The sequence below is a fragment of the Borostomias antarcticus genome, assembly GCF_949987555.1.
Source record: "Borostomias antarcticus genome assembly, chromosome: 24".
In the NCBI taxonomy this organism is placed as follows: domain Eukaryota; kingdom Metazoa; phylum Chordata; class Actinopteri; order Stomiiformes; family Stomiidae; genus Borostomias; species Borostomias antarcticus.
Genome location: NC_140257.1, coordinates 12,445,849 through 12,463,044, shown reverse-complemented (window position 1 = coordinate 12,463,044; position 17,196 = coordinate 12,445,849). Strand labels below are relative to the sequence as shown.

The 17,196-nt window shown below is 51.6% G+C and overlaps 1 protein-coding gene across 1 annotated transcript in view; it reads right to left on the bottom strand.

Moving 5' to 3' along the window:
• The window catches only part of LOC311325544 (low-density lipoprotein receptor-related protein 8-like), a gene marked incomplete at both ends in the record, with an annotated part of 57,136 nt that overhangs the window by 20,641 nt on the left and 19,299 nt on the right, over window positions 1-17,196 (bottom strand). Inside the window, 3 exons of the mRNA XM_084458261.1 lie at window positions 1-279; window positions 8,466-8,594; window positions 16,403-16,525. The exon at window positions 1-279 is cut by the window's left edge and continues 147 nt beyond it. Of these exons, the coding sequence (XP_084314387.1) occupies window positions 1-279; window positions 8,466-8,594; window positions 16,403-16,525 (531 nt within the window). The remainder of the gene's footprint in view (window positions 280-8,465; window positions 8,595-16,402; window positions 16,526-17,196) is intronic.

The window sequence follows — 17,196 nt, the reverse complement described above, 5'->3', positions numbered from 1 at the left end:
CGCCATCGTCGCCGCCGCATCGCTCCGGCCACTCGTCCGAGCCGTCAGGGCAGTCGGGGTCGCCGTCGCAGGTCCACACCAGGGGCGCGCACAGCGACGAGTTGCAGCGGAACTCGTGGGGGCTGCAGGCGGCGCCAGCGCCGCCGGTGGCGGGGTGGGCGGGGCACCGGAGCTCGTCGCTGCCGTCGCCGCAGTCGTCGTCGCCGTCGCACACGTAGTCGGGCGCCAGGCACTTGCGGTTGGCGCACTGGAACTCGCCACCGGAGCACGCCTTGGCATCTGGGGGAGGAGACAGACAGACAGACAGACAGACAGACAGACAGACAGACAGACAGACAGACAGACAGACAGACAGACAGACAGACAGACAGGTTAGAGACCCAGAGAGAGATGGAGTAAAGCCTAATTTATACTTCGTGAGCCACATTTTTGGCTCATTGACGGCATTTGGAACGTCTCGCAGGCTGTGAGGCGCTTGGCTCGTACCACCTCAAATTTCTAGCGGCTCACACCGCGCCATTAATATGTCGCACATATTTGATTGGTTGACTGGCCTGGAGAGACGAAGCGTGCTGTGTTGCTATGAGAAGTTACTTTGTAGTCTTTGATACTGTAATAGTAGGCTACTACGTTGCCATGGACACAGCAGGACACTGCTCATTGAGTATAAATGTACAGAGCTATGAGCCGTGAGCCATGACCCAAAATATGTGGCTCATGACTCACAAAGTATAAATTAGGCTTAACGGACTGTTAATCCAGATTACTCCAGGGGGATGTGGGGTTATTTGTTTTTTTTTGCAGTATAATGTGAGCTGGGAAAAGCCTTTCCTCATTAAGGAGCTTCATCTATCATCTATCAGACAGAATACGATGGTTTAGAATCAGGAGTTGAACAGTATTATCATCTGAGGTGAGAGAAGAAGCAGAGAGGGGGAGAGAGAGAGTGTGAGAGACAGAGAGAGTGTCTCTCTGTGGTAGATCTCTATCTGTGCCTCTCTGGCCAGTCATACAGAGAGAGACACCCGGAGAGAGACAGCAGACCTCTCCCTGCCCGCTCACTCTGTGGCCGATCTCTATCTGTGCCTCTTTTTAAGCCAGGCCAGTGGTGCGGAGACAAGCAGAATGAGAGAGAGACAGAGAGAGAGAGAGAGAGAGAGAGAGAGAGAGAGAGAGAGAGAGAGCGACGGGCGAACCCACCGTTGACACAGCTGGCCTCGTCGCTGAAGAGAAAGAGAAAGAGAGAGAGAGAGAGAGAGAGAGATAGAGAGAGAGAGAAAACAGGCGTGGATCCAGCCGCCGGCCTCACAGCAGAGAGAGGCACCCTGGGAACACAGAGGCGCAGCTCTGATATCCACACACCCCGCGGGGGCGACCTCTCCTCCATCGCCCTTCAGCCTCCCCCCATGGACCCTGGCAGGACCCAGCTGCTGCGTTCACAACACTCGACGCCCGATTTCTGTGTCTAAATGGACGTGTTTGTACAAATAAGTGAGGTTGAGACGATTGAATGATGTTTTTCCGCTGCCCAGCCATGAGCCAGGACCGAACTGTTGCTTTCCTCAGTAGAGCTACGTATCGTATTAAAAAAACTAGAAAAAAAACAACATAATTAATTCAGTCCAATGAGGGACAATATTCAGTGGAGAGCGGCATTGCAGTGGGCAAAGCAGAAAACGATCGCAAGGAGATTATCATCTATCCACACATAATTAGCCTTGACTATCAAACATAGGAAGAGACCATCGTGATTTATCCGGCTTATTAAATGATACCATATGAGTAATTCACCATTGCACACAGCTGTGCCTAATTAATTAATTAATTAATTGCACGGGGAGTCGCGGAGCGTCGTCACGTAACTGCGCTGTACTCTGTCACTACAGAGACTACCGACGTGGAACGGAGCCCAAAACAAGCACTGTAGGTTCTGCTCAGCTTAAGGGCTTATCTTCATCAATATTTACCATAATTCCATTAGGGCGCCTTATATCGCCGCTGAAACACCACGCGCCATAGAGCCAGCCTTGCTTATATACTAATCTACAGTAAATTATTAAGGAAGCCGGATCAACACGCGTGTAACGTGCGGAGAGGGGCCATTAGCATTAGTATACATTAGCATTAGTATACATTAGCATTCAGTCTACACTGGAGACACTTGGTTTGAGTCGGGAATGGGGATGGGGGGTCTCAGTGAAGGGATTTTAAGAGTTCTCGCACTCCCTTGGCTTCCTGCCGTCTGGCTCCGACTCGTGGTTATTGTCTGGAAGTCCTGTCCTCGTTTCCGAGAGCCTAACTGTCACGTGACATGATTGGCCCGCCAGCCAATCAAAGCAGGTGTGGAGTGACCTAGTTCACTGTCTTTCCCACAGCGGGAGAGGCCGTGGGGGAGGGGGGGAGGCGTCACCTGAGGTAGAGGAAGGAAGGCATGACTGGTCACTCTGCTCGGGGCCCTGAGGGGCCCTGCTACACTCATCAGTCACTCACACACACACACACACACACACACACACACACACACACATGGGGGAGGTAATTGAAGACAACATGAAGAGGAGGAGGAGGAGGAGAAGGCTCGTTCTACAGTCCGTTAGGAGAGAGACAATCTTTTGTTCTAGCGGCGTCAGCTCGTCGGAGGCTGACGGTTCTGTTCCTCCGCTGACGCACGCTGGGCCCGGGAGGGACTTCAAACATTCATGAGAATCTGCGCAAACAAACAAACGGAGAACGAGGAGCGAGAGAGGTTCTCGTCACACACACACACACACACACACACACGCACACGCACACACACACACACAACCTTCTGCTGTAATTTATCCGTCGTAGAGTAAACATACTCGCTAACTCTGCCTGCGTGGGATCCCAGAAGGGGGGGGCGGGGGGGCGGAGCACATCGCTGGAGATTACTGGAGAGGAGTTCAACTTCCTGTCGGGGCCTGCAGCTGTTACTGCCGCTGGACGCAATGGTAATCTCTCTCCGGAGAGAGACGGGCCCAGATTCTACTCTGATGTATAATTCGGCGCTCAATTAGCGGAACGCCTCGACACAATTGACTTTTCTTTTTTAAAAGCCGAGTCGAGAGGCAGCGTTCCAGCTCACAGGGGGGCCGTTTTGGGGGCGGACTCCCGAGGGGAGGAGGCGTCTCCTCCGGTCGTACCGCTGCTGTGGCGCTGGTGGGACCGAACCCTGGACCTCGATGTATTATTAATGCCGGGCTCACACTACAGCAGTGTTAATTTTGACAGCAAATTAGGATTTTGTTTTAGTCATAGTCTTTTGACTAAAATGCCATTTAGTTTTAGTAATATTTTAGTCATCTGACTTGTTTTAGTTTTAGTCTAGTTTTAGTTGACTAAATATCATTACGATTTTAGTCGACAAAATCTACCATAGATTTAGACAACTCAAATTTAACAGGCTTAGTTCAATCAATCAATCAAGTTGGATTTATATAGCGCCCTTCATGAAACCCAGAGCGCTTTACAGAGTCCAGTATTCATTCAGACACAGTCATACCGGTGGTGGTAAGATACATAGCTACAGCTGCCCTGGGGCAGACTGACAGAAGCGTGGCTGCTTCTGTCAGACAGTTTCATAATGAAGCATTCCTCTCCCCCAGTCTGATGCTAACTGTGTTTTTTGCCTGATATAGCAAGCTATAACATTATCATGTCAGCACTAGTTGGCTAGTCAGACTAGCTAACATCAGGCACAGGCTAGCTAACGTCACACCGGAGGAGAGGGCTATGGCGGCGCCAGATAGCTAACTGTTCGTGTCTTATCCATCTAGCTACAGTATAACATTAGACAGCAGCAGTAGTTGCTTAGCTAGCTTACCTAGACTAGCTAACGCTAGATACCCCCGCCAGCCGCCACAAGCATAGCCCCACTTGTTGCTGGCTAACCTGTGCCTAACATTAGCTAGCCACTAACGTTAGCGTTGCAATGATCAGACACTTCAGTTCTCCCCCGCCACAAACCTATGTGAAACACTGGTTTCTTTTAGCTTGTATTGTATTTGAAGTATTTCAGAAACACACCAGCTTGGGTTTAGCTAATACAGTAACGTTAGCCGGGGGTGGGGGGTGCTTACCTTCTCGTGAATTTCGGGATGACTGTTCTCCAAATGTCGCTTTAAGTTTGTTGTATTTTTGCCAGTAATTTTCACCCCACACGGTTTACAAATGGTTTTGTTTTCCTTTGCATCAAATATGAAGTTTATCCAGATGTCTGCTCTCCTCTTTCTCCCGGTGTGTGCGAACGTTGACAAAGACATTTCTGAACTGTGGTGATTTACTGAACAGTTCAGGCGCAGTCGTATGCTGTTAGTTGACTTCCCGCCGGCCGGTGTAGCAACGGTACTATTCAAATGTAGGCTACACACAACAGGCTACCTGTAGGTTGCATTCAACTCGTTCTATTACTACATCCATGATCCAACTGCGCACATCCCGAACCTCGACATTCTGATTTGAACTTTTCCCATACGTCCCTCCATAACCATTTTAGTCTAGTTTTTATTTGTTGACGAAAATGTGAATAGATATAGTCATAGTTTTTGTCATCATACATTCATTTTTATTTAGTTATCGTCTCGTGACGATAACCCAAAAAATGTCGTTGACGAATAGTTTTCGTCATAGTTCTCGTCAACGAAATTAACACTGCACTACAGGATGTTTAAAATCCTAACCAATTTCGAAATCGGGTTACATCACGCACATAAGGAGAATCTTAACAGATATTCTTCTTGCACATCTCAAACAAGCACACACAGCAAGATTTGAAAATAACGGCTCATCACACACTACAGGATCTTATCGTGCCCGAGGGAGCAACGAACCACTGGTCTCGCCGTCTCACTTGTAAAGTTGGGACGTAATAATCTTAAATATCAAACATGTTTGATATTATCGGGGCCGCCCCGATAGGTCTGCGAGCCGATCGGGAGGTATAAGATTGGATCTGTAAACCCCTCACATTACAAGATCATCTGGACCGATCATCGGCCCCGACCAACGTTCCAGACCAGATTTCTCCTCCGATTGTCTAGAGGGGTGAATCGGGGATAAATCGGCCCAAAAATCCTGAAGTCTGAGCCCGGCTTAACACCACCAGCCAGAGAGAGAGAGAGAGAGAGAGAGATGAAGAGAGAGAGAGAGATGAAGAGAGAGAGAGAGATGAAGAGAGAGAGATGAAGAGAGAGAGAGAGAGAGAGAGATAAGAAGAGAGACGGAGAATTTATATGGGTGGGTGTTAATCCATATCTCCCCTCCTCTTCTCCCAGAGTTAAACCACTTGTCCTCTATCTTTGCAGCGTCTCAAGCGTTCGACGGAGCGTTTGGCGGGCGCGGCTTGTGTTCCCATCAGTGTTAACGAGGCGCCTCCGTTACGGTTTCACAACCACACACGCCCCCCTTCCTCCGCCTCTATCCCTGCCTCACACTCGGGCGCAGCGCGCACTCCGCCGACACAGGTAGAGTTGATGGGTGAACGGGCTTACGGGCCGGATCGCTGCACACCTGCTGCCACTTACCCATCACCCCCTCTGCCTACAAGAAGCCGGTTTCTCCAGTCATTCATCGCCAGATCTTCCCAAAGAACCGCCTGGCAAGTACCAGTGCTGTACGACCACATAGTGCTATCCGTATGTGTGTGTTTTGTTTGTTTCATAGTGCTATCCGTATGTGTGTGTTTTCTTTGTTTCATAGTGCTATCCGTATGTGTGTGTTTTGTTTGTTTCATAGTGCTATCCGTATGTGTGTGTTTTCTTTGTTTCATAGTGCTATCCGTATGTGTGTGTTTTGTTTGTTTCATAGTGCTATCCGTATGTGTGTGTTTTGTTGTTTTTCGTGTCCCAGTGTTTACCCATCTCTCCGTGTCTCTACAGTACAACCAGGTTCAGTGATCAGGCTTGCCTGCCCGTCGCTCGGCTCACACCCGCCACGCCCACTCCAACCAGCCACAGCCTCCAGCCCGCCAGCCTCCAGCCCATCAGCCTCCAGCCCGCCAGCCTCCAGCCCACCAGCCTCCAGCGCGCCAGCCTCCAGCCCACCAGCCTCCAGCCCGCCACCCTCCAGCCCACCAGCCTCCAGCCCGCCAGCCTCCAGCCCACCAGCCTCCAGCCCGCCAGCCTCCAGCCTCCAGCCCGCCACCCTCCAGCCCACCAGCCTCCAGCCCGCCAGGCTCCCGACCTGTGCTGCTCTGTGTAACCTCCCTCCCCAGCTCTCCGAATAAACGCCCTGCTGGGTAAAGAGTCTTCTTCCTCCCGTGTCGTACGCTTGAGCCCCCGAAGCTAGCTAGCCCTAACAGCCTCACGCCCAACACTAAACACCCCGGGTTGAGGTTCCTGTGAAGTGGATCGTCCTGAGCTCCTTCATGCCTGAACATGAAACATCCGAAGCCCGTTGCCCTGGCAATTATACGGCAGTTATAACGCGTTATTACAGCAGTTATAACGTGTCTATGACGCACAGACAGTCACATACACACATACTATACACACAAACAAAACACGGTCGCGTACATGCGCAAATACGCACGCGCGCATATATTGTACACACAAACACAGTCGTATACACATGCACGCACACACACACGCTGCTGGCAGAAAATCAATTATCATCCCAGCCCAGGTGAAATATCGCTTAGGTCTCCAATATGCTCTCTATCCACAGGCTCCAGGATTTCAGACTCAGCACTGGGTTTGTGCTGCACAGAATCAGATAAACGCTGGTCTGGGACCAGGGGAATCAAACAGGAAGTGGGTTTAGCGAGAGAGAAAAACAACAACCTGAGATTGAATTGAATCTCAGGGTTAGAAAACTCAAACTAGCAGTTTTCAGTAAACCCGCCTTCTGGACCCCCCCCCCCCCCCCCCCCCCGCCCTGGATGTGGTTACCCCTGGCGAGGAGGCCACATCTGGGCCAGGGTCGGTGTGGTTCTCCTCATGCAAAGCAGGAGACCCAGAGAAAACGCCTGCATATCCTACGTTCTCACTCCTCTCTCTGTGACTCTTTGTCAGCTGCCCCTCGTATTGGTCACAGAGGCCCAACCAGCCCGAGGAACCTATTGGTCAGGGTCGCACCTACGACGGCCGACCCCTTCCCACGTTCTGACCGATATCCCCCGATGGTTATTATAATGTGGCGGATGTGCCCCATGTAATTTTACATGTCAAATCATTTCTATGCTCCAGTGTGCTCTTTCTCTCATTCATTACTCCGGTTTGTCTGCACCTGGTCTGCGTAGAGGATGTGTGCACACTCTCTTTCTTTTCAAGGGGGAGGAGGTGGAAGGTAGAGGAGGAGGAGGGGGTGTGGAGGAGCAACAAGAAGTGGGGGAGTAGGAAATAGAGGAGGAGAAAGAGTGGTGGGGGGGGGTGTTGTCATTACAGAGGCTCAGACAGACGAGTCAATACCGACATCAGAATGAGAAAAGGGATTAGCGCAGGCTAGAGTGGCTCTCAATGGACTACCGCTGAAAAGCCCTACAAGCTCAGACGGTATTAGACCAGAAGTCGATTGGACCGCTTACTCTAGCGTGTGCCGGCCACTTACAGCGACCACGCGAGCGCGGCGGCCAGCATGGCGTAGCCGGAGACGTGTGCAACTAAGAAGGGCCATTCGTCTTCTCTTTCCGCTGACACACTGCCGATTTGTTGTGGGTTTTGCTACTACTACTACTACGGTTTTGATACTACAGTACGTGACTGTGGTGGATTTTCGGAATGAAATATGAGTCGGCGGAGCGTCGTAAATGCAGAGTCGGCCGCAACCGGCGCGCGCTGACAACCCGAGGGACGAGTAAAAAGCGCTGCTCTTCGTCTGTCGGGGGAAACTAAGCCGTGGTTTGTTTTTTTTCTTCCAGAGCGGAATCCAGCCGAGCGCGGCTGCGCCCGATCTTCAAAGTCTACGCCCCCTCGCTGGGCATGTCGGTCGCCTCAATCAATTTTTCTCGACATGTGGGACGGAGCGAGGGAATATGAGAGAGAGAGAGAGGGGGAGAGAGAGAGAGAGAGAGAGAGAGAAAGAGAGAGAGAGAGAGGGAGAGAGGGAGAGAGAGAGAGAGAGAAAGAGAGAGAGAGAGAGAGAGAAGCCTCTTCACGCTACAAGGTAGCTTACTGTAAGTAGGGCAGGAGCAATTCAAATGTTTGATTTTCACATCAAAGGCACATTTTTCAGAGTGGTTCTGACTCTCACCGAGCGTCCCCTCATTCCACACTCCATCTGAAGTGTTTCAGGCTGGGTTCTCATGTCTTTAATACCGATGAAACACCGAAACGTAACTCTACTCCGCTCTCTGTTTCTGATGCGCAGTCACAGCAGCAGACAAATGCAGACAGAAGAGTGGCTTCGCCCAGGGGGGAGCCTAGGCATGACCGTCAGAGTAGGGTGCCAGTCTCAGTCTGCCGAGCTCTGTGCGTGCGTGTGTGTGTGTGTGTGTGTGTGTCGCTCACCGGCTGCGCAGTCCTCCTCGTCCGCCCCGTTCTCGCAGTCTCTCTCCCCGTCGCATCGCCAAGACATGGAGACACACTTGTTGGCGGAACCTCCGCAGTCAAACTTCTCCGGGGGGCACGTCTGTTTGCCTGCAACAACAACAGCAACAACAATAACAACACCACCACTGCGGCTGGACCCGAACCACAGCCCCCCGTGTTACACATCTAAACTCAACTCCACCACTCAGGCACAATTGATTTTGCTCTCTGGACCGCCATGTAATTAAGCAAATGTACAGTTGGGCCACAGGGTAATAGAACCAGAGCCCCCCCCCCCCCCCCACCTTGGATTCAGGCCAATCTGCTGATGGCAGGGCCGATCCAAATTACACCGTGTTTAGCAGGAAATGTGCAGTCGTTAATTCAGCGTCTCCGCTTCCTGCAGCCTCGGCTCGGCTGGCCGAATCTGACCGCTCTCCTTTTCATCACCTCACTATTTACAGCGTGATTACTTTGCATGACCGCGCCGCCCTTCTCGGCGGAGACTTCGTTTAACGGGGTCACGACCCCGTAACGCCGCGCCGCTGGCTCGCTGAGGCACTCCGCTCCCGATGGATAGGGGGCGCGGGAGGATATGAGGACGGGGGGGACGACGACGCTGCTTAAAAAAAGGCTGGCTCCGCCCGCGGAAAAAAACGAGGGGAGGGGAAAGAAGGATGGAAGGCGAAAAGGGGGCGACGAGGCTTCGATCGAAGTGTTCCTCGGAGGCGAAGGTGGGCGTGATCTAGCCTGGCGAGGCGTTGTTCTGGCCCGACGCGACTTTGTGAAGGTCGCCGGATGCAGTGAGGGGCAGCTGGCGCCCCAGGCGGGGTGGAGGGGGGGGGGCGCTGACGTCATACCCATATCTGTCCCTGGGGGAGCAGTGGCCCCGAACCGGAGCAGAGCGCCTCTCGCTGCAGAACAACGGCGGCCCGGTAAGGTATGGCGCCCGGACACACCGACGGTTACGGGGGCCGTCGATGGCGGAAGGCTGATGTGATACTGAGAGAGGAGAGACGGAAAGAAAACGACGAGGCCCACGGAATCCGGCTTCACCGATGTTTACTGATGAAGAAACAGTCGCTCGCAAAACTCGGGGAGAGAGAGAGATCGGTGCGTCGAAGAGATACAACGAACGGGGAAAACAAGAAGCCTCGAGAGAGCGACACACTGCAGTCTGATCTTCTCAAACTCCGTCTTCAGACCAAACCAGAGCCGACACAGACTGACAGATCTCCCAGAATCCCACACGGAGGAAAAGAGCCGTGTCATCCTTTAACCGATGGCTCTTTGATGAAGCCGACGCCAAATCCCCCTCGGCGCACGCGCCGGCATTCTAACACCACGGGCCCCTCTCATCTCCTCTCGACGCCGCCGCCGCCGCGCTAGTGATTGAGTAGTCTAACCCCTGACTTCACCAAGTAGTTGCTAATGTGTTATGTTTGAGAAGGGGGGCGATAAATAATGAACGACGATTACTCACGGGCCACCTGGCATTTGTGTCTCCGCTGTTTACGGCGGGAGTGAAAAACGAGGCCGTGCCTCCGGCTGGGATCCGTCCAGGGATCCATTATCTCTGGGGGAGTTAGTTCTCGTTCACTTTGTCTCTCTCGCTCTCTTATCGGACCCGATCCATTATTTACGTTTTTGAACGTCCCCCGATCGCACCGATCGCTTCGTCGCTTGTCCTTCCTGCCTCTCCTCTCCCCGACTTTCCGGACTGACCGAAAAAACGCCTGTTCGATAAATACCGGCTTCTGTTTATGAGAGTCTCTCATAAAGACCGAACCCGGTGACATTGAAATCCCAAGACGTGCCGAGCGTGTTTCTGTAGGCTGCTGTTAAGGGCCCGTCTCTCTATCAGCGCCGGAGGCCCCTGGAGTGTCTGCTGTATCTGCTGAGGGAGAACCGGGCCTGGTTCTGGTTCTGATGTTGAGTTGAGCAGACGCGGCGCGCCGAGCTACAGTAGCCCGGCTCTCCAGGCAGATTTACCGCTTCGTTAGGCCGGGCTAGCGTTGCGTCGAGCCGCGTCCCACCCCTTGAATTATAGATCTGGGTTCCGGGGCCCGGCACGACCCGTGGATCCGGCTACTGTTAGCTTCCAGGCGCGACTGGTGCTGATGCTCTGAAGTCCCGTTGAAAGACGCATGCGTGGCGCCGTTACGCGGGCGGCGGTCCGGGTTCGAACGCTTGAGCACCGTGGCGTGACTCGCACAGTAAACAAGCATTTTTTGTGTCACACACACCGCATGCATTATACAGTAACTGTACAATATTGATGCATCTGGAAATGTAGTGCACGTAGTGTAGGAACATCTTGACACAACTGAGCTGTTCTCCATTACAAAGTCAATACACTGAGGCGAGAAAGCCCTCATTACCCATCAGCCATCACAGAGAGAGAGAGAGAGAACCTCCAGAGATTCACAGAGAGACAGGCTATTTGGGCCAAATCCCTCCTCAAAGGACCGGCTTACTTACATCGATTATGTAATACTAAATGGGACCAAGTCACGGCATAAGTTAAGAAAGTAATGCCTGTTGAAAGAGACTTCATATTTCATATCATCAGTAGGTTGCTCCCTCTGGTAATATGATTATTAGTACTGTATTATTGGCAAGATAAAATTATTCTATTATTCTTTAATTCTTTCACCTGCCATATCACCTGCAGGGTATATCACACTACAGATATTAAACACGGGCACAAAGGAACCATGCCTAATTTCCACCTTAATTTCATTTTCTGCTTTTCTTGGGATGTTAACTGAAACAGAATGAAACAGAGGTATGGGCTCTGCTAAACCACATCCTGTGTGATTCCAGATCACACTGACTGATACCTCACAGGGATAACTGTGGTCTGGTGTTCCTTCCACGTGAATCTTTACAGCCTGCCACTCAAGTGTTGACCTGCATCTTTAATATGCCAGTGTGACGCTGCTCCAGTGTGTAATTAGGAGCCCGCTCACTGAGCTAGAAAGATCTCGCACAACGGATACATGCTTGTACAGTATGCCTGCATACTGTACCATTTGTGTGTATGTGTGTGTGTGTGAATGAAAGAATGAAAGATATAGATAGAGACAGAGAAAAATGGGTAAACACACAGTACAGCTCACCGAGCTCCAGTTACTGGAGTTACTGCGTCAGGTGTGCAACTCGTGTTCAACGTTAATAAGCAGAACAAACAGATGCTCCACTGTCACTGCGCACACCGTGCAGGCGTCTGCCGCCGCCACGACCATGCGACAATGTTTCCAGTCCGTCTGGTAAATAAACCCCTGCTTGTTAGATCCAATGCTCGTGGAGTTCTCGCTACTTCAAATGTCACCCCCCCCCCCCCCCCCCGCTTTACGGAAGGCTTAATCTACGAAGGCAGGCGATGGCGGAGGGCCGCGCGGGGCGAGCCCGGGTTCGGGAAGCTAGTTTGTCATTCGTCATTGTTGAGACATGTTGTCGTTAAGCTTTCAGGGCGGGTTCAATCACTCAGGAAAAGGTCGCAGGTGTGCTTTCTCCGTTTTCAGACAACATTCACGAGATTCACAGTGCAGTCACAACAACGATGCCCTGACTAAACACCTGACTAAACACCTGACTAAACACCTGCCTAAACACCTGACTAAACACCTGACTAAACACCTGACTAAACACCTGACTAAACACCTGACTAAACACCTGCCTAAACACCTGCCTAAACACCTGACTAAACACCTGACTAAACACCTGCCTAAACACCTGACTAAACACCTGACTAAACACCTGACTAAACACCTGACTAAACACCTGACTAAACACCTGACTACACACCTGACTAAACACCTGACTAAACACCTGCCTAAACACCTGACTAAACACCTGCCTAAACACCTGACTAAACACCTGACTAAACACCTGACTACACACCTGACTACACACCTGACTAAACACCTGACTAAACACCTGCCTAAACACCTGCCTAAACACCTGACTAAACACCTGCCTAAACACCTGCCTAAACACCTGCCTAAACACCTGACTAAACACCTGACTAAACACCTGACTAAACACCTGACTAAACACCTGACTAAACAGCTGACTAAACACCTGACTAAACACCTGACTAAACACCTGACTAAACACCTGACTACACACCTGACTACACACCTGACTAAACACCTGACTAAACACCTGCCACCAGGATCAACAAAGGGAAAGTGAGAAGCACCTGGACCGTATTCCCTCTCATACTCTACATCGTGTGACAGCGGTTACAGTGCTGCATGTGACTTGAAGTTTGAAGCTTGAAGACGCTGCCTTACAGTCGCCTGCTTTCTCCAATCGGAGAGTCGGCTGTAATGAGGAGGCCGCGGTCGCCGCCTCTCCCCGGGAACTAGCCGTTAACGCGACACCGTCCTCACTGGACTTCTGGATTTCACGCCTGAGAAACAGCCTGGTCACACATTTTTAGGGAACGGTGACAACAACATACTGTATGCACATTCGATCAGCCAAAGTGAAAATACTGTACAATACAGTACCCGTGAAAACAGGCCCCAGTGGTTCCCTACTGGTGAGCTAGATGATACTGTACCTATTCACTCACATAAGCTTTAAGGTTTATGGTCAAAATTGTGTCTGCTGTTTTTGGCGAGAACGCGCTCTCCGCATTCATGCTCTCTGCCTGTTTTTCAATAACTCACAGCAGCAACATTCATAAACAAAACATCAGTCGAGAAATATTGTACAGTAGACAGAACAGAACGTTTCAAAGGAGGAGCCAGGGCGAATGCAAGGCAACCAAATCAATCATCGTACTGTATGCGGAATACGAGGAGGCTCTGCTCTATTCAGAGGTGTGCAAAGCTGTCAGGAGGATCCAGATTGCCCACAGCAATGTCATACAGTATCTCCTAAAACAAGCGTAGCAGGAGAAGCGGTCAGTCTCACGAGCGCAAACTCCTCTCCTCCATCCTGATACTTCTAGACCTGTTAGCAGCATTGGACACAATAGACCACCAGATCCTCCTCTCCACCCTCAAGGAGAAAGACATCACAGGCTCTGCACTCTCCCAGTTTCCATCCTACCTGACGGGTTGCTCCTACCAGGTGACATGGAGAGGATCCGTGTCAGAATCACATAAGCCGTCTTTCCACTGTCGTGCCGAACCGTTCTGAGCGCGCAGGGTAACCGTTCCGACGGTGTTTCCACATGGGACCGGTTGGGCCCAGAACCGTTCGCAGAACCGTTCCCATGGCACGTTTGTCTAACTAGTACTGAGTGAAGCAAGCCGAAGTAACACGGAAATAATGCAGAAAGCAAAGCCAAAACAAACTACCATGGCAACCGACAATATTCAGAAAACAACATTCCGTGGAACGCAACAGCTCGAGAGGTGGAAACAGACACTGTAACCGTTCCCACGGGTCCGGAGCGGCGCGGTTTGAGCACAGTATCGGTTCGGCACGACAGTGGAAATAAGGCTATAGTCTGACTACGGGAGTTCCACAAGGTCCAGTCCTGGGTCCTCTTCTTTTCTCCCTCTACACTACATCTCTGGGTTCTGTCATTCGCTCGCATGGCTTCTCCTATCACTGCAATGCCGATGATACCCAGCTGGTCCTGTCATTTCCCCCTTCTGACACACAAGTGGAAGCATGCATGGCCGCATGCTTGGCTGACATCTCGGAGTGGATGGCAAAACTCCACCTCAAGCTCAACCTGGACAGGACTGAGGAGTTGTTCCTCCCGGGGAAGTGCTCTCCGCACCGCGACCTGGACATCACTATTGACGATACAGTGTTGACGCCAACTCGGACTGCAAAGAATCTGTGTGGCCAACTATGTGTGTGACCAACTATCATTCTCGGCACATATCACATCCGTTACACGCTATTGCAGATTCATGCTCTTCAACCTCAGAAGGATTTGCCGTTTCCTCACTGGCGAAACAGCACAGGTGTCCCGCCTGGACTACTGCAACCCACTCCTTGCTAGGGCCCCGGCGTCAGCCATTAAAGCTCTGGAGCTTGTCCAGAAAGCTGCAGCTTGCCTGGTGTACAACCACCCCAAGTTCTCCCACACAACTTCCCTCCTCCGTTCCCTACACTGGCTCCCTGTAGCAGCTCGCATCCAGTTTTAAACCCTGGTACAAAGGAATAACTCCCTCCTATCTCCAGGCCATGGTCAAGGCCACACCCTCTCCCGACCACTATGCTCTGCTACCTCGGGGTGATTAGTTGCCCCACCTCGAGGCCCCTGCGGTCGATCGACGCGGGACATGTCCCGACCAATATCCAGAAACTACTGAATTGTCCCCAGCAATAATCCGGTAGACAAAAGCTTAAAAGATCTCCTTCTCTACTAGTCCCGCCTCCCTAGCCCTATATTGCTAATAGGATTGGCTTGCCGTTTCTTGCTAATGTATCTTGCTAATGTATTTCTTGCTAAGAGGCTGACTGTATCTGGTTGAATTTAGTTCCGTGGCGATTAAGCTCTGAGCCTCTGTCAACACCACAGTTCTGTGCACATAAATACGGGACAAATCACGTCTCGTATTAATTCAGTATTGAGTGCATTTTATTTTTCAATATGGGACAATCCCGTATTAATGGCAACGACTTGCCTACCATTAATAACGTGACTAGATTTGAGACATGAGGAGGCTCACTCGTCCACTGAATTGCATAACATTAGGAAACCAGACATGTAGCCCAAGTTTAGTTAGGTTTTTTGAACCCTATCAGTTGTTATTAATTTGTATAAAAAGTGCACGATGATAAAGCCAAAATGCATTATCATCAGGTTCAGGTGGTTAAAGAACCAGTCACCCTTGGATGCACTTGTGAGTTCTGGCAAGTACTGTAGTAGTACACCAACTACCTATGTTAAATGCAATTATTGTAAGTATTTTTTGGATAAAAGGCTTTAATGTAATGTAATGTCTTGAGAGTGAACATGAACACTGTAGATACCATACTGAAAATATAACACGCATTTGAAATCTGCTGAAAAACATCTCTACTTGAATACATCTGGGATTTCCATGGTAATGTCTTTTTCCATCCTGATCACCATCTTGTAGTCAGGCACACAGACACATAATCCCATCCTCATTCATCTTTCATTGGATTTCCAATACAAATCCTTAACTTTTCTTTCTGCTACATTATTCATAAACCCGGTCCAAGATGAGTGAAGAGCAACAGTGTGAGAAAATATTTTCAAAGCCTCATTTTGGGCCATTTTCCACTTTCCACTGCATAATTCTACATACAGTAGCAGCAGTGACGGCCTAAGAACTATGGCGCAGCAGTGCAACAGTCACAGGATAGAAATAGAACATGAAAAACAATCGGAGAATCTCGGTCTAAGTTCCCGATCAATCAGCCTGACCACGCTGATGCTACTTGTCCCTGCACACCGATGTCCCTGACCGTGTGGGGGGCACAGCTAAGAGATGGGGGGAGCCCCTCCCGACGGAACGGCCCGGAAAAACCTTGGGGAAGAAAAAAACGGGTCTGAACTCCGACGCCCGCGTACCGGCTCAGCTCTGTCCGGAGGAACGCCGGCCCTGCCCCCTTCCCACGTACAAAACACTCCCCGCTTGGGAACGAGCGCGTGGAGAGGGGGTCAGAGGCTGGGGGGGGGTCTCCAATCACCCGAAATGGCACTTTCTACCTCCGGCCTGTCGTCACTGAGAACATGAACAACACACCGCTGCCGCTCGGGTAATGTATTCGAGGTTCGATGCAGGGCACCACCCAAATCTGGCGGGATCTAAGTGTATCGGCTGAGATACAGAGTGGGTGTATATATACAGTATATATAGACAGAGAGAGAGTACTGTAGCTCCAGACAGTGGAAAGCGAATGGAGAGGGGGGGGGGCGGGGGCGTCAATTGACCCGTGGCCGGACAGTGTCTGCTTCTACTTACTGCAGGTGGCGTCTGCCTCGTCGGAACCATCCGGGCACTCGGGCTCGCCATCGCAGCGCCAGCGGCCCGGCACGCACTGGCCGTTCATGCAGGCGAACTCTGCGGGGGCGCACGTCTTCCTGGCTGCTCGCGTGTGCGCACGGGGAGAGGCGGAGGGCAGGGAGAGGACGAGGGGGGGGGGGGGGTATAATGAGAGGGGAGGGAGAGAGAGGGAGAGAAGAGAAGGTAGAGAGCGGTTAACCTCCGGCTCGTACCCGACCGGCCGCGGCGGCGGTCATCGCCACGCCCGTCGCGACGACCCTGCGGCGGCGCATCGAGCGAGCGAGCTCGTCCAGCCCGCCCCTCCCCCTCATCCTCCGGGCGAGCCGGCAGGCCTGTCATCCGCGGTTGCTCTCGTCCCTGCTTCCCATTCGACGTGCGTTCGCTCCCCCTCTCGGCCGGCCTCTGAGCCTCCCTGCAGGGCTTTCGGCGACGCCCAGGGGAAGAGAGGTCGCAGACTGCTAATGCCTCGAGTTCCTCTCTCTCTCTCGCGCTCTCCTTCTTTCTCTCTCTCTCTCTCCTTTTCTCTCTCTCTCCTTCTTTCTCTCTCTCTCTCCTTTTCTCTCTCTCGTCAGATAACCACAGAGAGCTCAAGCAGGCCACGGTTGGATGGAAGTCTGAACACGTGCCGAACACACACACACACACACACACACACTCAGTACAGCTCAAGGGGTGACCGGGCTGACTCAGCTGACAGGCCGTTCTCCGGGCGCAGGGTCGCACGCCCTCTCACACCTATAGCGACAGCGGAG